General features: G+C 38.8%; 1 protein-coding gene across 1 annotated transcript in view; it reads right to left on the bottom strand.

Moving 5' to 3' along the window:
• NELL2 (neural EGFL like 2) overlaps positions 1-22,707 on the bottom strand; it is a 385,297-nt gene that overhangs the window by 216,177 nt on the left and 146,413 nt on the right. Inside the window, exons 10-11 of the mRNA XM_052639941.1 lie at positions 14,528-14,619; positions 8,438-8,540 (exon numbers count right to left, since the gene is read on the bottom strand). Coding sequence (XP_052495901.1) covers positions 8,438-8,540; positions 14,528-14,619 — 195 coding nt within the window. The remainder of the gene's footprint in view (positions 1-8,437; positions 8,541-14,527; positions 14,620-22,707) is intronic.

Genomic DNA, 22,707 nt, shown 5'->3' with positions numbered 1-22,707 from the left:
AGAAATGAAACAGATGACCTGGCATCTTAAAGGAAAAAATATACCAAAACTCTAAACATATTAAAAAAAAAAATACACCTCTTTAATTTAATTTTCTCTGGAAATCTGCAAGCCAAGTATGTCTACTCAAAAGAAAAAAGTTTATGAATTACAAAGATTCGAGTCTTTATGAGAGGAAATATAAATGGAACACTTCATATACAGTGACACCAATCATGTGTAATTTCTTGAATTTCTTTTTCCTGTGTGAATCCTTTGTTCAAAGATCATCTAAGATGCTGAAATGAAAAGCTTGAACACTGGAATCTATATTTAATGGAAATTATGTGATTATGCATCATTCAGACAATTTTAAAATTGCTTGATGAATAAATTTTCTAGCTAGTTTTACGCTGTCTAATGAATTATTATTTCAGCATGTATAAAAGAAAAGACGTTTAGAAAAATACATTTCATGTAGCTCAGAATAAACTCATCTACTTACATGCAAGAAAAGACTTTTATTTGAGTAAATCATGAAGATTAAGTTCTTCACCAGCTCATCTTATTTATCAAATTACCATAGACCATGGGATTCAGTGAAAGACTGAACCATAGCCAGCAGGTATACTGTGGCATAGCACAATGACTGATGTCTATTCCAGTTGGTTTGTGCCCATAATGACTACGCTGAATATCATCACAGAGTTAAAACACATCTCCCATGAGATGTGTTAAAATGTACAGTAAAAAAATTTTTTGTACAATTTAATAAGCCTTAGGAAGGGTGAGGCTTGAGTGATTTCTACAGGAATTAAATAAAATAGAACTCAGGTGAATGAAAACTGGAAAACTACATAGTAAATAACAGCACTAAAATCACTTGACAACTTTTCTTCACAAAATTCTTCACAATCTAAATTCTTATGATTCAGGATGAAAATTTTGAAGTAAAAGGTTCATTCTTATGAAGAGGAAAGTTAAAAATGTTTTCTCCTAGGGTCTTTTTCTTTCCTCCTTCTTTAAGTAGCTAAATTGAGACCATTTTTCTTAAAATGTGTTCCAGAGTCTTTTTACAATGCCTGAGGGGATAATTTCAGCTTAAAAGTCATCCTCACCCTCTATTACAATCCATTTCTGATTTGGCCTAACCGATGGTAAGACTCCCTCATCTCAGCATCAAATACCATGCATACGCTCACCAGGCAGTGATTAACTGCTGCAAGAATTTACAAATATAAAATAACAGTGTGATTCTACTTTTCACTATTTTAGGTTCATTTAGGGAGTACACTGTTTTTTGTCAAATGAGTTTTTTATAAATTAACCCAGAGACTTGAAAATTGAAAATTTTGTCAAATGTTAACTAACTCTAAACAGTGTCAGCTATTTTGATTTAGTCTCTCGACAGACAAAAGTTGATTGAATCTATTGGTTATTTTACTGCATAGATTTAAAAATGCCAAGGTTAAAAGGCTAACTGCTAACTACTGATGGGTAGAAAATTCAGACTCACTTAAAGGGATTTGTTTCCAATCTATAGGGAAGAACTTAAAAAAAAAAAATCAGACTATGGGTTGGCAATAAACCATAGTTCTACGACCATCATTGCTGCATTCCTACTCATTTGTGCTTAGATTTTAGAGTTGAAAGATCTACATCTGATCTCTACCAATTACTGGCTGAGTAAATTACTAGCTTTGTAAGTTAATTAACCTTTCTAAACATTCAGATTTTCTCACCTGTAAATTTGGATACTATCTACCTCACAAAAATGTAGTTTCACATTGGTTAATAATTAAAGTAATTAGAGTATTACTAATAAACCACAAATAAATGTGCTAAGATAGCTATCATAGGAGAAAATTCACATATTTGTTATAGATGGATAGAGCAATGATCTAATACAATCAGGTCTTTCTTTTATTTCCTCCTTTCAATTTTAAACTCACGGATACCAAGTTTTCTATTCCTTTTAAGCTTTCCAAATTTATATGAAGTTCTTGTATTAAGTATACTAGAACTTTCTATAACCTTCTATAAAATGTTGATATGCATTTTTTATGACTGATGAGGTAAGGAAGGGTACAAAAGATTATACATAAGAACACACAAATAAAGGTATTTCATAATATCCAAGAGAAAAAGAATATAATAATTTTGAGGTGATTATTTGTTGGTTTTGTCTATAGGTGTCTATTTCTTCTTTCGGTAGGGAAAAAAAACCCTAGCCATACCTGGAATGAATTTTTCATCTCTACTATTAGCCTAGATGCTTACAGGAAAATGGACTCCACTGCCCGCTGATCAAGGCAACACCAAACAATACATCCTACTAGCCTGAACATAATTTCTTCAGGTCTGAGCAAACGATCCAGTGCAGGTTAATGCAGATAATTAAATCTCAATTCTGGGACTTTTGTTTAGAAGATACGGAACTTTGTCTTCCACCTACTTAAGTATCAAAATAATGTGAGCATAAGAATGTCAGGATCTACCCAAGAACACATAGAGTTTGAAAATAAGGCCATCTCAGAGGAGGCAAATAGATGTATCTAAGCAAAGTGACAAGGTTTGAGATCTGAATCAATCCACTCACCAGGCCACGCATTCCATTTTTTCCCTTCAGTCAGCTGGATTGGTTGTTCTATCACTTGGACCTGAAACAATACTAACTCATATCGGTACCATCTATGAGATTATGGGTGTTCCTGACTTTTTCCCAAAATGTAGTTCATGTGCATGGATGAACATTTAAAATGAAGTACAGATAGCAATGGGCTTCCCTAGTAGCTCAGCTGGTAAAGAATTCACCTGCAATGCGGGAGACCTGGGTTGGAAAGATCCCCTGGAGAAGGGACAGGTTCCCCACTCCAGTATTCTTGGGCTTCCCTGATGGCTCAGCTGGTAAACATTTCACCTGCAATGTGGGAGACCTGGTTTTGATCCCTGAGTTGGGAAGATCCCCTGGAGAAAGGAAAGTCTATCCACTCATACTCTGGCCTGGTGAATTTCGTGGACTGTATAGCCCATGGGGTCACAAAGAGTCAGACTCGACTGAGCAACTTTCAATTACACTTTCAAAGATAGCAATGGAATTTTTTTAATGTGTACAAAAAATACATGAATTCAATAACCCAGTCATTTCATGGATACCACTGGAATGAAACTAGCTTTTCAGAAAATGTGTTAACTAACAGTAGATGATAAAAAATTAACTAAATGATGTTATTTGTGATAGATAACGAGAATCACGAAGGTGTAATTGACTGATGTGATAAATTATGAACTTTCCAGAAGTTGGGAGCAAACAGTCTACACTTGCTCAGCGTTATATACATGATGCCTCCATTACTTCTGATTGTTCAGATGTCACATCTGACTCTGCAACCCCATGAACCGCAGCACGCCAGGCCTCCCTGTCCATCACCAACTCCTGGAGTCCACAAAAACTGATGTCCATTGAGTTGGTGAGGCCGTCCAGCCATCTCATCATCTGTCGTCCCCTTCTCCTCCTGCCCCCAATCCCTCCCAGCATCAGAGTCTTTTCCAATGAGTCAGCTCTTCGCATCAGGTGGCCATAGTATAGGAGTTTCAGCTTCAATATCAGTCCTTCCAATGAACACCCAGGACTGATCTCATTTAGGATGGACTGGTTGGAAGTCATGACAAAGTCAATACTAAATTAAAAAGTGGGTATCTGGTGAATAGGATTTGATGGTCTACCAGCAGAGAAAGGGGTGGCCAAGAGAGGAGGAAGAGAATGGGAAGGGCTGAGATATGAAAACACATAGTTTCATGGTATTTCTGTACCTAAGTCAGAGTCCTCATTGTATGACGAAGTCTCTATCCTATTATAATTGGTCATATGACTTCTTGAAACAGCTCTCAAATATGAAAAAAGTGAAAAGAACACTTTTGCTACACTGTTCCTGAGCTGCTACAACAGACGAGAAGAGGGTACCTAGAAAACAGTCCTGCCTGTATGTGACTTGGTGCCTAGAGATTTGGAGCCTTATTTTGGTGCACAGCTTGGTTTCCAAACACTGGCTGAGCCTCCAGTGGAAAGGTTAACTCTGTAATCTCATGTTCTGCCCTCAGGGAATATTTAATAAGCATTGTTGAACAACATACTTTTTCAGATGTGAACATGTCATCTTCAGCACGAGGGAGACAGGCCTGGAAACTGGAGACCAGTTTTACCACAAATGAATTTGTCACAATATATGTGTAGGAGTTGACTCAAAATTTCAGCCTTCAAAAATTAATTTGCTTTTTAGTTTAAAAGTCAGACAATAGCAGGAGAACTCATTTGTTTATTCTATATATTTGAAGTCAGAAATGGAAGCAATTTTTATCTTACATGGTGTTAGATGTTTCAAGAAAGGTCAACTTGTCCGATTTCAGCTCCAGTATTAGCTAAGCCAGTGGTTCTCAATCCAGGCTATGTAAAATAATTTATTACTCAAGTTTTTTTTGAAAGCTGATACCAAGGTTTTATCACATATATCTCACCTGACTCTAAAACACTTGTTCAGAAATAAGGAAAAGGAATCTCTGCTTTTACCTTAGCAAGGGCAATTCCATATTGGAGGCCCCAGTTCCATTGTGAGAAAAACCCATGATGTAGGACTGAATATGCTCTAATGTGATTAGATACTTAGAGAACAATCTCTTGAGAAATTCCAGGAACTACAGGATGCTTCAACTCCACAGCTATAGACAACCTGTTCTCCTTACACAATCACACAATGATGCTAATCAGACCACTGCACCACCAGCTTCAAGGTGATTATTGGAGCAGACTGTGCTGCATCACACATAGCCCCCACCAGCACACCTCTGAAACTGCTCCTTTACCAACTCTGTTCCCTGTCTGGCAACTTGAAAATGGTTTGGGGGACGCTAGTCCACCATCTTCCCAGGTTGCCAGCTTCCTGAATAACACATCTTTTTTTTTTTTCCCCCCCCCCCCACCAACTCTTTCTCTTGATTATCAACTTTTGAGCAATGAGCAGCCAAACCTGAGTTCAGTTCTGGCTTCAGTGGGTCACAAATCAAGTATATCAGTCTCAGGTGGAAGGGCTATAGGTCATAGTAAACTTTGTCATTGTATTTCAAGTGTGTTGTGTAAACATATTAACTTTTTAAACTATAGGTAATATAAACATAACAGTTTTTGTTCCTAGCTTTTCCATTCTTCCCTGGTGGCTTAGCTGGTAAAGAATCTGCCTGAAATGTGGGAGACCTGGGTTCGATCCTGGGATGGGGAGATCCCCTAGAGACAGGAACAGCTACCCACTCCAATATTCTGGCTTGGAGAATTCTAGGGACTGTATAGCCCATGGGGTCACAAAGAGTCAGACATGACTGAATGATTTCACTTTTACTTTCCATTCTTAACTTGCTTTTGGTAATATGTTAAAGCTCTTTAAAAAGAAATGAATGTAATCAGGTCTTTTCTTGACATCTGAAATGCTCTGTTCTGTGCTTAGTCGCTCAGTTGTGTCCAACTCTATGTGATCCCATGGACTGCAGCCCGCCAGGCTCCACTGTCGATGGGGATTCTCCAGGCAAGAATACTGGAGTGGATATCCTATCCCTTCTCCAAGGGATCTTCCTGACCCAGGAATTGAACTGTGGTCTCCTGCCTTGCAGGTGGATTCTTTACCAGCTGAGCTACCGGGGAAGCCCTCTGAAATGCCCTATTCTTACCCACATCTTTTTACCCAAATCCTGCCAGTACTGACTGATAGGTATTCACTTCTCTGCTCTCACCTCTCTGCTCTCTAAGTAGCTCCTGGACACCACTAGTAGATTAAAGATGGCCACAAATTTTTAACACTCCTCCTATCATAGAGGGATCTATTCCCCTCAAACCCACCGCTTGAATCTGGGTTTGGTTTTAACTGCTTTGATCAATGAATTGTGGTAGAAGTGATGCTGTATCCAGACCTACTGTTTGACAGCCCCAAGCTACCATTTAAGAAATCTGATGACCATCCTGCTAGGGAGACCACAGGGAGAAGTCCTGAGATTACATAGAAAGGGAGAGAGTTCTGGCTATGACCAGCCTTCATGCCATTCCTGTTAAGATGCCCAACATACAGTGAGGCCATCCTGAACCTTCCAGCTCAGACCAGCTTCCAGAGGGACCCCAGTTAACACCCTATGAAGCAGAAGAATCACCTGGCTAAGCCTTGTCGGAATTGCTGACCCACAACACTGCAATATCTAGGCAAACCTCAGAGATAGTGCATGCTTGGTTCCAGATCACTGCAATAAAGTGAATGTCACAATAAAGCCAGTCACACAAATTTTTTATTCTCTCAGTGCATATAAAAGCTATGTTTTGGGAGTTCCCTGGTTGCCTAGTGTTTAGGATTCCAGGCTTTCAACCCTGCGGCCCAGGTTTAACCCTGATCAGGGAACTGAGATCCTGAAAGCTGTGCAGTGTGGCCAAAAAAAACGTTGTTTATACTATACTGCAGTATATTAAATATGCAACAGCATTACATCTGTAAAAAACGTACATGATTTAATTTAAAAATTTCTTGTTCGGTCGGTCAGTCATGTCTGACTCTCCTTCGCCATTTTAAAATGCTTTCTTGCTAAAAAATGACAACCATCATCTGAGTCTTCAGCAAGTCATAGTAGGAACATTAAAGATCACTGATCACAGATCACCATAACAAATATGATAATAATGAAAAAATTTGAATTATTGCTATTGTGAGAATAACCAAAATGTGATACAGAATCATGACGTGAACAAATGCTGCTGGAAAAATGCCACCAACAGTCTTGCCTGACACAGGGTTGCCATAAACCTTCAATTTGTAAATATCACCATATCTGCAAAGCACAATAAAGCAAAGTGCAGCAAAAGGAGGTATGCCTGATAATAAAGTGGTGGGTGTTTTAAGCCACTGAACTTTGGGGTAATTTGTTATGCAGCAAAAGCCACTCAAAGTGTGGTCCCACTGACCAGTAGTCACCTAGGAGCTTAACAGAAATGCAGATTCTCGAGTTCCACTTCAGACCTTCCAGATTAGGATCTGTACTTTAATCCCTAGGTTATCTGTATACACATTTAATCCTGAGAAGTTCTGGTATAGACTACCTTTGGCTGTCAAAGACACTCTAGTCAAGCTGCATACTGGGAGTCCAGTTCCAAAATCAAGTGATTGGAATGAGCATTCTGGATTTGTATCAACTTCCACACATGTTCTGTGCAAGGCACTGGCTCATGGAAAGTTAGGCTGAAAACACCAGTGGCTCTTCTTTTTTCTCTATTTGATTACAATCCTTTGTACTGTTAGTTCCTGAGAGCCATCCCTAAAGCTCTTGAAAGGCAGACCAAGTCTGAAACCACTCTGAAACTCCCAAAGAGCCTTTCATAGAAATAGGATTTTAAAACTCTTAAAAGAATAGATGGAGCAATTAGCTAAACAGAAAATGAAAAGAAACCTGCACCATCCTCCAAAAAATGGGAGAGAAGGATCTTATATTTCCCTTTTAATAAATGGGATTAAAAGGAAAGAAAATAGCATATGTTTTATAAAGTTTCTTTTTCTTACTTTTTTCTGTTTAAGTTTTATTTGGTATCAATAAAGGCTATTATTAAAACATGTGCTAGTAGCTCATAAAAGGCACTTTGTTAATGTAACACCAACTACATGAGCTATGAGTCCCAACTACATTCCAAGTGTCATACAAAGATAAAGACCCAGCCCTGCTCTCAAGGTGCAAAGTTCAATGAAGGAGACAGATTTACAAATACATGATTTCAAGATAATGCAAGAAGGCACACATAATTTCATGATTGATAGGGATCATAAAAGGTTCCATATAATCAATCCTTTAGTTTAATACTTGAATCTACAACAAATACCAAATTTAAGAATCTTTGATAATGGGCCGCCCACTGCATTTCTGAATATCTCAAATTTTACTGTTTTTTTTATATCAAACTAAAAATCTAAGTTCCTTCTACTTATTGGTTGTAGGTCTATCATCACAAAGGGAACACAGAACAAGCAATGCATGTTTGATGGCCTCTCTCTTCTCAGTGATGCAGAAGCCTATCAGTGAAGGAGGGTGGAATTGTGAAGAGAGGGATTTGAAGTAGCCAACATGGGAATTATGCTAAGTCAATTACAAAACAGACTGAAGAGAAAAGCAAAGCAAATCCGCCTCCCCTCCCCCCAAAAAAACTCAGCACTGCTGTATACGTTCAACAATGTCATGCTGACTCAGAACCAATACACAGAGAGAGTTTAGAAACCTAGACCTTGAGCCAGGTACAAGACACCCAGTAGAAAGGCATGGGAGCATCTCAAGTTTGATTCCATAGTCTTTGGAAATAACTTCCCTATAAAATTTGTATTTCCTGTCAGGAGAAATTGCCTCCTAGAATGACTCATGCACGTAAATCTTACTTTCCAAAAACCCTTACCTTTACAGACTTTGCAACAGCTATGAGACAAGGTAATCTGATGCGACTCTGGACAGTCCAGAGTGGGACAGCCCGAATTCTCAACCAGCTTCATGCTCTGGTCCTGTTAGACAACAGAAAATAAATGCTTCAAACTTATCAGTTAGGACTAATTCCTAATTCTGGAAACTCCTAAGTTTCCAGATCTAGCATTAAAGACATCTCTTCAAACATAAGAATAAAATTTTCACAGACTCACTTGCAAAATGATATCAAATGACAATTGGAAAGACTTTCAAAGGGACAAGCAGATTTGGGAATGGAAGCATACCTTCAGTTTCCAAACATTAGAGTTATCCTGAGAGATTCTGTTAGTTTAAAACATATATTTGAACATCCAGATGACAATCGTGGCAGATAGCTTGAATTTGATTAACAGCTCACTTTGAAAAAGCAATAAATAAAAACTGGACTTTTTAAACATTCTCACTTCAAAGTTTCCAAACTGTTAAAGAGATGATACTAAGTGAGTATGATAAGGAATGCTGTGGATCTCTCACAAAACATTTCCAAAAACGGAAATGTGGACAGGATTTATGTCTCTTGCGCATGAATGTCTCACGTATTTTCTGGCACATAATTGGTACTCAAAAAATTTTCCTGAGTGAATGAATAAATTAATACAAAATGATTATAGTTCTAGCCACTAAAGTAGATAAAACTTTAAGAGAAAACCAAAATACAGAACACTTTTCTGATAAATGGAGTAGCACTGCCCTTGAAGCAAACATTTTGCTTCTAAACTGTCAACCTCTAGTTTCTTAAGAACAAGAGTCATAAACTGTTGTATTATGCTTACCAGTGCATAAGAAATAAAATAATCATTGGAAATGGAAGGCTTCCATCTTAATACTGCTCAATAGCTTTAGGTTTTTAGATGTTATTTCTATAAGCTTCTATTGAAGAAAAAGTTTTAATAACTTCAATATCCCCCTCTTCCCGGTTTATTGATGGAAAGGATCTTCTCCATGCCACAATAATCTCTTATCAAGAAAGTGGCAGAAGACAGATATACAGTGGGAGTCAAACCCTATCCTTCCTTTGGTGTGACAGTAATATCCATTCTGATCATCTTATTTTCAGGACCAGGGTGTGTTTCTGTGTTACTATTAAGCTCACAAACTGCCCAGGAAACATTTTCAAGGTCACAAAACTGACAATAAAAGAACAAAGAAGGACTAGAATTGATGGCCCAGAAAATGGAAGCCCAAGAGAGCTGTCAACTATGTAAAATACTGAAGTTCAGGGGCATGAAGGGAGAAGAAACAGTGGACGTCCTTAACGTCAAGAATTTAGGGAAAAAAATAAAAGTTGATGAAGATCAGGGAGGGTTGTGCTGTAGAATCCATGCCCACTAGCTACATGTTACTCAAACACTGTAAATGTAAAGCACGTGCAAGATTTTGATGATTCAGCATTATAAAAGACTATAAAATATTTCATTAATTTTATACTGATTACATTGGAAATGATAATATTTTGGCTATATGGGGTTGTATACAGAAAGTTTAGCCAATAAAAATCACATGTATGGCCTGCATCATATTTCTACTGGACAGCACAGCATGAGAGGGCAGTAAATTGGTGTGTTTTGTTTGAGCAAATAAAAGGTAACATTTATTCATTCACACAATATTTATTAAGAACATGGAGAGTTGACTATACCCAGAAGTTTCACCTAATTGAATATAAAATCACTTTTTAGGTATTTTAAAATCAAACAGGAAACCATCTCAGAAAATTTCTAAATCATAATGGTCAGTGTCGTGGAACACATTTGTCAAATGAAAACATCACACACAGAAAATGGAGAATCTTCAAATGCCCTCACAATATTAAAGTTTAGGGCTGATATTTCAGTTAGATGTTACTTAGGAACCAGCTGACAAAATTTCCACCTTCCTTGATGTAACTTTTCTCTTGATTTTCTTGGTGTTGCTGTATCTCACACCAAGCCTTCCAGTCCCCGTTTCTATAGTGAGACCTCAGTTCAATTCAGTTCATTTCAGTCGCTCAGTTATGTCCAACACTTTGCAACCCCGTGGACCGGAGCACACCAGGCCTCCCTGCCCATGCCAACACCTAGAGCTTACTCAAACTCATGTTCATTGAGTCGGTGATGCCATGCAACCATTTCATCCATCGTTTCCTTCTCCTCCCGCCTTCAGTCTTTCCCAGCATCAGGGTCATTTCAAATGAGTCAGTTCTTCACATCAGGTGGCCAAAGTACTGGAGTTTCAGCTTCAACATCAGTCCTTCCAATGAATATTCATTGGAATATTCAGGACTGATTTCCTTTATGATGGACTGGTTGGATGTCCTTGCAGTCCAAGGGACTCCCAAGAGTCTTCTCCAACACCACAATTCAAAAGCATCAATTCTTCGGCACTCAACTTTCTTTATAGTCCAACTTTCACATCCATACATGACCACTGGAAAAAGCATAGCCTTAACTGCTGCTGCTGCTGCTAAGTCGCTTCAGTCGTGTCCAACTCTGTGTGACCCCATAGACGGCAGCCCATGACAGACCCTTTTTGGCAAAGTAATGTCTCTGCCTTTAAATATGCTGTCTAGGTTGGTCATAACTTTTCTTCCAAGAAGTAAGTGTCTTTTAATTTCATGGCTGCAGTCACCATCAGCAGTGATTTTGGGGCCCCCAAAAATAAAGTCGGCCACTGTTTCTGTTGTTTCCCGATCTATTTGCCATGAAGTGATGGGACCAGATGACACTGCCCTTATGGCAGAAAGTGAAGAGCCTCTAGATGAAAGTGAAAGAGGAGAGTGAAAAAGTTGGCTTTAAGCTCAACATTCAGAAAAATAAGATCATGGCATCTGGTTCCATCACTTCATGGGAAATAGATGGGGAAACAGTGGTTGACTTCATTTTTCTGGGTTCCAAAATCACTGCAGATGGTGATTGCAGCCATGAAATTAAAAGACACTTACTCCTTGGAAGAAAAGTTATGACCAACCTAGACAGCATATTAAAAAGCAGAGACATTACTTTGTCAACAAAGGTCCATCTAGTCAAGGCTATGGTTTTTCCAGTGGTCATGTATGGATATGAGAGTTGAACTATAAAGAAAGCTGAGTACTGAAGAACTGATGTTTTTGAACTGTGGTGTTGGAGAAGACTCTCGAGAATTCCTTGGACTTCAAGGAGATCCAACCAGTCCATCCTAAAGGAGATCATTCCTGGGTGTTCACTGGAAAAATTGATGTTGAAGCTGAAACTCCAGTACTTTGGCCACCTGATGCGAAGAGCTGACTCATTTGAAAAGATCCTGATGCTGGGAAAGATTGAGGGCAAGAGGAGAAGGGGACGACAGAGGATGAGATGGTTGGATGACATCACTGACTCGATGGACATGGCTTTGGGTGGACTCCGAGAGTTGGTGGTGGACAGGGAGGCCTGGCGTGCTGCGGTTCATGGGGTTGGAAAGAGTCAGACACAGCTGAGTGACTGAAATGAACTGAACTGACGGGACCAGATGCCATGATCTTAGTTTTCTGAATGTTGAGCTTTAAGCAAACTTTTTCATTCTCCTCTTTCATGTTCATCAAGACGCTCTTTAGTTCTTCTTCACTTTCTGCCATAAGGGTGGTGTCATCCGCATATGTGAGGTTATTGATATTTCTCCTGGCAATCTTGATTCCAGCTTGTGCTTCTTCCAGTGCAACGTTTCTCCTGATGTACTCTGCATATAAGTTAAAAAAGCAGGGTGGACAACAGACAACCTTGACGTACTCCTTTTCCTATTTGGAACCAGTCTGTTTTTCCTTGTCCAGTTCTAACTGTTGCTTTCTCACCTGCATATACGTTTATCAAGAAACAGGTCAGGTAGTCTGGTATTCCCATCTCTTTCTGAATTTTCCACAGTTTATTGTGATGCACACAGTCAAAAGCTTTGGTGTAGTCAATAAAGCAGAAATAGATATTTTTCTGGTACTCTCTTGCTTTTTCGATGATCCAACGTATGTTGGTAATTTGATCTCCGGTTTCTCTGCCTTTTCTAAAACCAGCTTGAACATCTGGAAGTTCACAGTTCACATTCTGTTGAAGCCTGGCTTGGAGAATTTTGAGCATTACTTTACCAGCGTGTGAGATGAGTGCAATTATGTGGTACTTTGAGCACTTGGGGGCATTGCCTTCCTTTGGAATTGGAATGAAAACAGACTGTTTCCAGTCCTGTGGCCACTACTGAGTTTTCCAAATTTGCTGACATATTGAGCACAGCACTTTCACAGCATCATCTTTCAGGATTTGAAAGAGCTCAACTGGAATTGGATCACCTCCACTAGCTTTGTTCATAGTGCTCCTTTCTAAGGCCCACTTGACTTCACATTCTAGAATGTCTGGTCTAAGTGAGAGATCACACCATCATGATTATCTGGGTCATGAAGATCTTTTTTGTATAGTTCTGTGTATTCTTGCCACCTCTTTATATCTTCTGTTTCTGTCAGGTACATACCGTTTCTGTCCTTTATCGAGCCCATCTTTTCATGAAATGTTCCCTTGGTACCTCTAATTTTCTTGAAGAGATCTCTAGTCTTTCCCATTCTATTGCTTTCCTGTATTTCTTTGCACTGATCACTGAGGAAGGCTTTCTTATCTCTCTTTGCTATTCTTTGGAACTCTGCATTCAAATGAGTATATCTTTCCTTTTCTCCATTGCACTTCGCTTCTCTTTTCTTCACAGTTAATTGTAAGGCCTCCTCAGACAGCCATTTTGGTCTTTTGCGTTCGTTTTTCTTGGAGATGGTCCTTTTCCCTGTCTCCTGTACGATGTCAGGAACCTCTGACCATAGTTCATCAGGAACTCTATCAGATCCAGTCCCTTAAATCTATTCTCAAAACAGCATCGTGAAGAGATGCTCATGAGAAAACCCAAACTTGAAATGTAGCTTCAGCAGTTGTGTTAATGTGCCCATGCCCCAGCTCCCTTATCTTTAAGATGGTAACCTACAATATGAGAGAGCTGGTTTAGAGCCAAATGGAGCAGCCAGAAGACCTTATAATGAACACGAACAAATCAGAGCTTTCACATTCTGGATATCAAATCTGTCACAGTTTTGCTATTTTATGTCTCCTCCATGCTTATCCCCATAGTCCTCCAATTTAAGATGCTGTCTTTTTTCAGATTCAATTTATCTTGGCAAGATTCTGAAGATTTTCCTTTCATCAACATTTAATAAAATGAATTCTCACAGTGTATTGCCAGCAGAGTAAATAACTTATCTTAATTTTCTACATAATCTATACATACTAAATCATCCTCTGAAACCAAGTACAGGAGGCATTTAAGAAGAAAATCAGTGATCAAATATAAATGAACCCTAAAGCAGAAACTTTTATATGTAGACAGTTTCCTTTAAATAGAATATGGCTTGAAATAGAACATTACGGTAAAGGAATATAAAATGATAGTTTACAAAAGGTATATGTTAACAGTATTATGGAACATATTTACTTTTTCAATTAGGTCAAGAAGCAGAGCTAAAATGAGTTACGTTTGGTTCAGAAGCATATTTCAAGAGACCATGGTAGCCCATCTATAAAGCATTTTCCTTCAAATCAATTAAAATATCCCTCCCAAAGAAATTAAGATCAATATTAGTCTCATCTCCATCAAATAGCTAATTTTTATTAGGCAAGTTGCATTTTGTCTTTAATTGGACTGAATGATATTTGCCACATGAGTCAAAACTAAAATGACAACAGGCTGAGTCTACATTTATCTACATTGTCTTCAAAACAGCAAACAAGGAGGTGATTTGTATTTAGAAAACATAAGACAACTTCATAAAACTTTGACAGAACAGGGTTTTTATTTATTGGGAAAATTATTTTACAATCACTAATTTACATGATTGCAAAAACAATTAGAATTTTCTGTACAGTTGAGTTATAATTAATACCTTAAATTTTAAAAAATTTTCTCTTTGCCGAAGAAGTTTTAAAAGTATAACAGAAGTCAGATTTTTAAAGAGACATTTACTATGTTTACACAATTGAAAGAATTTTAAAACACACATGAAGAATTTCCTTACCTTGCACTCATAGAGAACACATACTCCAGAAGAGGAATAGACTGTATTTCTTTCTCCTTCAAAGTATGTCCGTCCTTGAAATTGGCATATGGCTTTGGAAGAAAAAATACAAATATATATATATATATATATATATATATATATATATATATATATATTAATGTTTTGTTATGAAAAATAGCTTATAGATGTTCACATCATTTTGTCTCAATATTTCAAGTTCTTGTGATTTTTCAAGGTGCCTGAGTAACTATAATCCTAAATCTAATCCAGCATAAGTAACCTGCAGGACCAAGTTACATTCATGCTTATTACATTCAAAGAGGAAAATAAGGTATATCATGGATGAGAGGTAATGGCAAGTCAGAATTAAAATCTAGAAAAGGGGTGTTGATAAGTAGACTCTAAGCAAGTTACTTGCCTGCTAGATGATGTCACACTTAAGGGCATATTAAAGAGGTGCTCAAGGCAGCTACTGATTCAGGGGCAACACAAATATGAGAAAAGTTCATTCTTTATATACCACTGCAGAATTTTAAATTTTAAGACAGAAAATTAGAAAGAAACTATTTTACTTTCAGTACATATATGTATATTTATGTTTTATGGGTTGGGGTTATTTGTAAGTACACGTGGATTGCTGCTGCTGCTGCTGCTGCTGCTGCTAAGTCGCTTCAGTCGTGTCCGACTCTGTGCGACCCCATAGATGGCAGCCCACCAGGCTCCCCGTCCCTGGGATTCTCCAGGCAAGAACACTGCAGTGGGTTGCCATTTCCTTCTCCAATGCGTGAAAGTGAAAAGTGGAAGTGAAGTCGCTCAGGCGTGTCTGACTCTTAGCGACCCCACCAGGCTCCTCCGTCCATGGGATTTTCCAGGCAAGAGTACTGGAGTGGGGTGCCATTGCCTTCTCCAACACGTGGATTAGGGCTCCCTATTTAAGATGTTGAAAGGTCTTAATCTGCCATTGCATCCATTGTCACATCCTGCCTTGCACTCGTTGTTGCCGTTTAGTCACTAAGTTGTGTGTGACTCTTTTGTGACCCCATGGACTGTAGCCCACCAAGCTCCTCTGTTTATGGGATTTCCCAGGCACGAATATTGGAATGGGTTGCCATTTCCTTCTCTAGATGATCTTCCTGACTCAGGGACTGAACCCACATCTCCTGCACTGCAAACAGGTTCTTTACCAGTGAGCCACCAGGGAATCCCCCTCATATGCATTACAGTTACATAAATTTAAAACAAAACAAAACTTCAGACTCAGGGAAGATATTTTTAATTAATAAAATTCATAGAAGGTATGAAATAATGTTTTGAAAATTTCAAAATATTTACAACACACACATTTACTTGATGGAAACCGTTTGCTTGTTTTGAAATGCTTATTTTGAAATGAATATTTTTCAGCACCTATGTTGATTCATCACCTAAATAGAAACAGATTTATCCTGAAGCTAATTAAGCTTAACTTTCAGCTTCCTTCTCTGGCTTAGACTCCCTTCTATGACTCTGAACCAACTTTTTTCACAAATTTGTACTGTTTTTCTTTCAAAGGGCAGTTAATATTGTATGCTTTGGAACTTCATGACACCTAGATCAACCCAAGCTAATTACTTCAAAAGACCAGAGGAAGTGGTCATCTGATAAAAAGAAAAAGACACATGCAATTTGTTAAAACATGCTATTTGCTAAAACCAATTTTCAATTACATGCTAAGTCACTTCAGTCATGTCTGACTCTGCAATCCCACGGGCTGTAGCCCACCACGCTCATTCATCCATGGGATTTTCTAGGCAAGAATACTGGAGTGGGTAGGCATTCCCTCCTCCAAGGGATCTTTCTGACCCAGGGATTGAACCCACAACTCTTTATGTCTGCCTGCACTGGCAGGCAGGTTCCTCACCACTAGTGCTATCTGGGAAGCCTTTATAACTACATGGATTTTACAAAATGGGTGTAGACATTTCCTTTTAATTCCATTGTGTGAGTTAGAATAAAGTCCCTCTTCAGAATTTATATATCCCATTATCTTTAAAAGTATGACTCTGCCTATAAAATTTATAACAAATAAGTTAAACATAGTTCTATTAGCAATATTGAATATATTTATATATGGTTGTTCAAATATTCATATTTAAATCCAACTTTCATTTTTGCTCAAAAGTTAACTGATTATTTAAAAGATGCACATTTAAATAATGGAAAGTATACACATTTAGATATCATATTAAAAAGCAGAGAGATTATTTTCCCAACAAAGGTCCATCTAGTCAAGGCTATAGTTTTTCCAGTAGTCATGTATGGATGTGAGAGTTGGACTGTGAAGAAAGCTGAGTGCCGAAGAATTGATGCTTTTGAACTGTGGTGTTGGAGAAGACTCTTGAGAGTCCCTTGGACTGCAAGGAGGTCCAACCAGTCCATCTTAAAGGAGATCAGTCCTGGATGTTCACTGGAAGGACTGATGCTAAAGCTGAAACTCCAGTACTTTGGCCACCTCATGCGAAGAGTTGACTCATTGGAAAAGACTGTGATGCTGGGAGGGATTGCGGGCAGGAGGAGAAGGGTACGACAGAGGATGAGATGGCTGGATGGCATCATTGACTCTATGGACGTGAGTCTGAGTGAACTCCAGGAGTTGGTGATGGACAGGGAGGCCTGGCGTGCTGCGATTCATGGGGTTGCAAAGAGTTGGACACGACTGAGCGACTGAACTGAACTGATAACATTTTAAAATGCCATCCTTCACCCGATCTCCTTACTCAGCTTTTATTAGCAAATTTCACTACACAATATACATTACTGTCAAATTGGCTTTAAAAGTTTTGAAGCTTGCTGAAAAAGAATACACTTACTTGCATAAATTATATTACTTAAAAGCTGGGGCTGAAGCTTGCTCACTCCTGAATATTCAAAATGAAACTACATATTTATCAGTTGCATACTATCATCATATTATGAATTAAAATAGCATGTGCATTGACTTAATGAATCTGATTGATTGTAAAACATGCCTCTCCAATATGTAATTTTTGAGAATTTTTTTTTTCCTTATGAGATTGTATAACCTCAAAATAACAAGATCTGGCATATGGTGTGTTCAATTATATCAATAACTACTACACATTTTTCAATAAGAATAAATAAAATTTTACTTCATCACCTGCCAATCAAAGGTTCCTAGGCCTATTCTGTCAATATTATACAACTTGATAACTGCTGCCTATTCAAATCCAAGGATGTGTTGAAAAAAAAAAAACAAAAAAAAAACTGATGCTCCAATTTTTTCTTAGAACAGAAGGAAAAATTAATGCTGTTCAAAATACAAGGGTAAATACTTCTTACACAAAGTTTTATGATAATTTAATATTCATGCAGAGCAGATGGACCTTCTGTTCTAAACTCTTAATTCAAAAGACTCAAACAGGCAACTTGTGAGACAATAGGGCACCAAATGGAGCTTGGCTGAGGGAGAAGAACAAAACGAATGAGATCACAATTGCTTCATTCTGTTTCAAGCAATGAGCACAAACAGGATGAGCTTAGCTTAGAGAGAATCCAAAGTGAGTGATTTTTAATCAACTGTTGTGATTCTCCATAATTCTAAGGTTTACTTCAAATATCTAGTAATGCCATCAGGATATGCCTTCCCTAGGTTCTTGAGCAGTAAATGTTAAGAAACTCAGAAATATATATATTCCTAATCATTTCTAAAAATACTACAAGGAATCCACAAAATACAATTACGATAGCTCTGGGCAAAAGGAGTACACTGCAGGAGTAAATGTCATATTAATTTATTAATACATATAACAAGCATGTACTGATCTCCTATTAATATGCCAGGTAGTCTGGTAGGTACTAGGACTCAAAGACGAAAGAGACACGATTCACGCCCTAATGCTGAGTAGAGAAGACAGATGTGTACACAAATAACTATAATGAAAACCAAGCTCAAGTGCTGTAATTGAGACATTCATGACTGAGATGTAAATACAGGAGATTCATTGATGAAATGGGAAGGGATAACTGGATCAGGGCTGAGGAAACAAAAAGTGCTACAGAAGTTGCCAAACTCTGGCAACAGCAACAAGTCAGCATCATCCTAGGGATAAGGAACAAGGAGGGGAAATGGTTCTACTGGGACCCAAGGATGAGCCAGAGTTATGAAGTGAGAGGCAGTTCAGTGGGAGCCGAAATCACCAAAGACATAGGTACCACCAGAAACCAAGCCTGGTGCAGAGAAGGTGTAGAGAACAAACACGACATTCTGTCTCCTCTGGCCTTCCAATTTCCTGCTGGCAAGGAGACCACGGTAATGTAGTCTGCAGAAGTCTAGCTTATAGGACACAGAGTAGAGCAGAGAAGGAGACAGAACTGAGAGCAAGCGTTTCCCAGGAAGAAATCACCAGCCCCCAGCACTGGTGGCTATCATAGTAATGCAGTTTAGACCACGAAGAGAAACAGTTTACAAAGATACGCTGCTTGAACAAGCATGAGACAGTGGAACCTAGTGCAAATAAAATTTGAAGAGGGAAAACTGAGACATTAAGAAAAATACAGTATCAAGCATCGAATCTGGACTGGCAATTCAGCAGATTCATGTTGATGTATGGCTAAACCAACACAATATTGTAAAGTAATTAACCTCCAATTAAAATAAATAAATTTATATTAAAAAATAATTTAAAAACTACAGATCTATTTTAAAGAAAAATCCAGACAATTTATCAAAATGAGATCCATAGGCAAGGAGAAGGCAAAATGAAGGAACTGGGCTGTTCAAGTGCTAAAATAGAGGAAAGGAAGCAGATCAGATTCATGCTCTCATTTTAACCAAGGCCAGTCCCAGCAGGTGTCAGGGACAAAACCTCATAAATAAGAATAATCACTGTGACTACCACACTGACTGCAAGAAAGTCTCTAGAATTCCCCAACTGAATTGCACCTCTCTTCTTACCCATTTCCAGCAGAGTGTAAAGCAAATCAATTCCTCAACAAACCAACAAAAGAATAATCATTTTTCTGTATTGGTTTCTTCTTTAATATAACTGCCTTCACATGTTCATATTCAGAGGCTTCATTTCTTCCCTAGTCATGGGATGTGTGTGTCTGTGTGTCTGTGTGTGTGTGTGTCTATGTGTGTGTACAAAGCACTAAGTTTCTTGTGACATAACTCTGGATTCATATGTCCAAATCATTTACCATTACACAGCAGAATTCTGCTAATTAGACTGAATTTTCCCAAAGATCTGAATGCCCTAGTGTTTTCCCTGCTGCTGCTACTGCTAAGTCGCCTCAGTTGTGTCTAACTCTGTGCCACCCCATAGACGGCAGCCCATCAGGCTCCCCCATCCCTGGGATTCTCCAGGCAAGAACACTGGAGTAGATTGCCATTTCCTTCTCCAATGCATGAAAGTGAAAAATGAAAGTGAAGTCGCTCAGTTGTGTCTGACTCTTAGCGACCCCAAGGACTGCAGCCTACCAGGCTCCTCCGCCCGTGGGATTTTCCAGGCAAGGGTACTGGAGTGGGTTGCCATTGCCTTCTCCAGTGTTTTCCCTGCTTCCTTCAATTTCAGTTCAGTTCAGTTGCTCAGTTGTGTCCAACTCTTTGCGAACCCATGGACTGCAGCACTCCAGGCTTCCCTGTCCATCACCAACTCCCAGAGATTGCTCAAACTCATGTCCATCGAGTCTGTGATGCCATCCCACCATCTAATCCTCTGTCGTCCCCTTCTCCTCTTGCCTTCAATATTTCTCAGCATCAGGGTCTTTTTAATGAGCCAGTTCTTAGTATCAGTGACCAAGTACTAAAGTTTCAGCTGCAGCATCAGTCCTTCCAATGAATATTCAAGATGGATTTCCTTTAGGATTAACTGGTTTGACCTCCTTGCTGTCCAAGGGACTCTCAAGAGTCTTCTCCAACACCACAGTTCAAAAGCATATATTCCTCAGTGCTCAGCTTTCTTTATGGTCCAACTCTTACATCCATACGACTACTGGAATAACCATAGCTTTGACTAGACGGACCTTTGACAGCAAAGTTATGTCTCTGCTTTTTAATATGCTATCTACAAAGCTTTTCCTCCAAGGAGCAAGTGTCTTTAAATTCCATGGCTGCAGTCACCATCTGCAATGAAATTGGAGCCCAAGAAAATAAGTGTGTCACTGTTTAAATTGCTTCCCCATCTATTTACCATGAAGTAATGGGACTGCATGCCATGATTTTGTATTTTTGAATGCTGAGTGTTAAGCTAGCTTTTTCACTCTGCTCTTTCAGTTTCATCAAGGGGCTCTTCAGTTCTTGGCTTTCTACCATAAGGGTGGTGTCATCTGCATATCTGAGGTTATTGACATATCTCCTGGCATTCTTGACTCCAGCTTGTGCTTCACCCATCCTAGCATTCTGCAGGATGTACTCTGCATATCAGTTAAGTGAGCAGGGTGACAATATACAGCCTTAACGTACTCCTTTCCCAATCGTTGTTCCATGTCCGGTTCTAACTATTGCTTCTTGACCTGCATACAGATTTCTCAGGAGGCAGGCAAGGTGGTCTGATATTCCCATCTCTTTCAGAATTTTGCAGTTTTTTTGTGATCCACACAAAGTAGTCAATGAAGCAGAAGTAGATGTTTTTCTGGAACTCTTGCTTTTTCAATGATCCAGCAGATGTTGGCAATTTGATCTCTGGTTCCTCTGCCTTTTCTAAATCCAACTTGAACATCTAGAAGTTCTCAGATCATGTACTGCTGAAGCCTTGCTTGAAGAATTTTGAGCGTTAGATCTGATAGACAGAGTGCCTGAAGAACTGTGGAAGGAGGCTCAGAACATTGTGTAGGCCGCAGTGAACAAAATCATCCCCAAGAAAAACAAATGCAAAAAGGCAAAATGGTTGTTTGAGGAGGCCTTACAAATAGCTGTGAAAAGAAGAGAAGTGAAAGGCAGAGAAGGAAAGGAAAGATATACTCATTTGAATGCAGAGTTCCAAAGAATAACAAGGAGAGAGAAGAAAGCCTTCCTAAGTGATCAATGCAAAATACATAGAGGAAAACAATAGACTGGGAAAGACTAGAGATCTCTTCAAGAAAATTAGAGATACCAGGAGAACATTGCAGGCAAAGATGGGTAAAATAAAGGAGAGAAATGGACCTAACAGAAGCAGAAGATACTAAGAAGAGGTGGCAAGAATACACAGAAGAACTGTACAAAAAAGATCTTCATGACCCAGATAATCACGATGGTGTGGTCACTCACCTAGAGCCAGACATTCTGGAATGTGAAGTCAAGTGGGCCTTAGGAAGCATCACTATGAACAAAGCTAGTAGAGGTGATGGAATTCCAGCTGAGATATTTCAAACCTTGAAAGATGATGCTGTGAAAATGCTGAGCTCAATACACCAGCAAATTTGAAAACTCAGCAATGGTCACAGGACTGGAAAAGGCAGTTTTCATTCCAATCCCAAAGAAAGGCAATGCCAAAGAATGTTCCAAGTATTGCACAATTGCACTCATCTCACATGCCAGCAAAGTAATGCTCAAAATTCAAAAAGATCGTGGCATCTGGTCCCATCACTTCATGGCAAATAGATGGGGAAATAATAGAAACAGTTACAGACTTTATTTTCCTGGGCTCCAAAATCATTGCAGATGGTGACTACAGCCTTGAAATTAAAAGATGCTTGCTCTTTGGAAGAAAAGCTATGACCAACATAGAAAACATATTAAAAAGAAGAGACATAACTTTGCTGACAAAGGTCCGTCTAGTCAAAGCTATGGTTTTTCCAGTAGTTATGTATGGATGTGAGAGTTGGACAACAAAGAAAGCTGAGCACTGAAGAATTTATGCTTTTGAACTATGGTTTTGGAGAAGACTCTTGAGAGTCCCTTGGCCTGAAAGGAGATCAAACCAGTCAATCCTAAATGTAATCAGTCCTGAATATTCATTGGAAGGATTATGCTGAAGCAGAAACTCCTGTATTTTGGCCAACTGCTGCAGAGAACTGACTCATTCGAAAAGACCCTGACACTGGGAGAGACTGAAGGCAGAAGGGGTGACAGAGGATGAGATGGTAAGATGGCATCACAGACTCGACGTACATGAATTTGAACAAGCCCTGTGGGTCAGGGTGCTTCAGTCCATCATGTAGCAAAGATTCGGACATGACTGAGTGACTGAAGTGAA

Source organism: Budorcas taxicolor, chromosome 5 (assembly GCF_023091745.1).
Source record: "Budorcas taxicolor isolate Tak-1 chromosome 5, Takin1.1, whole genome shotgun sequence".
NCBI classification, from domain to species: Eukaryota; Metazoa; Chordata; class Mammalia; order Artiodactyla; family Bovidae; genus Budorcas; species Budorcas taxicolor.
This window is presented reverse-complemented; position numbering and strand designations above follow the sequence as displayed.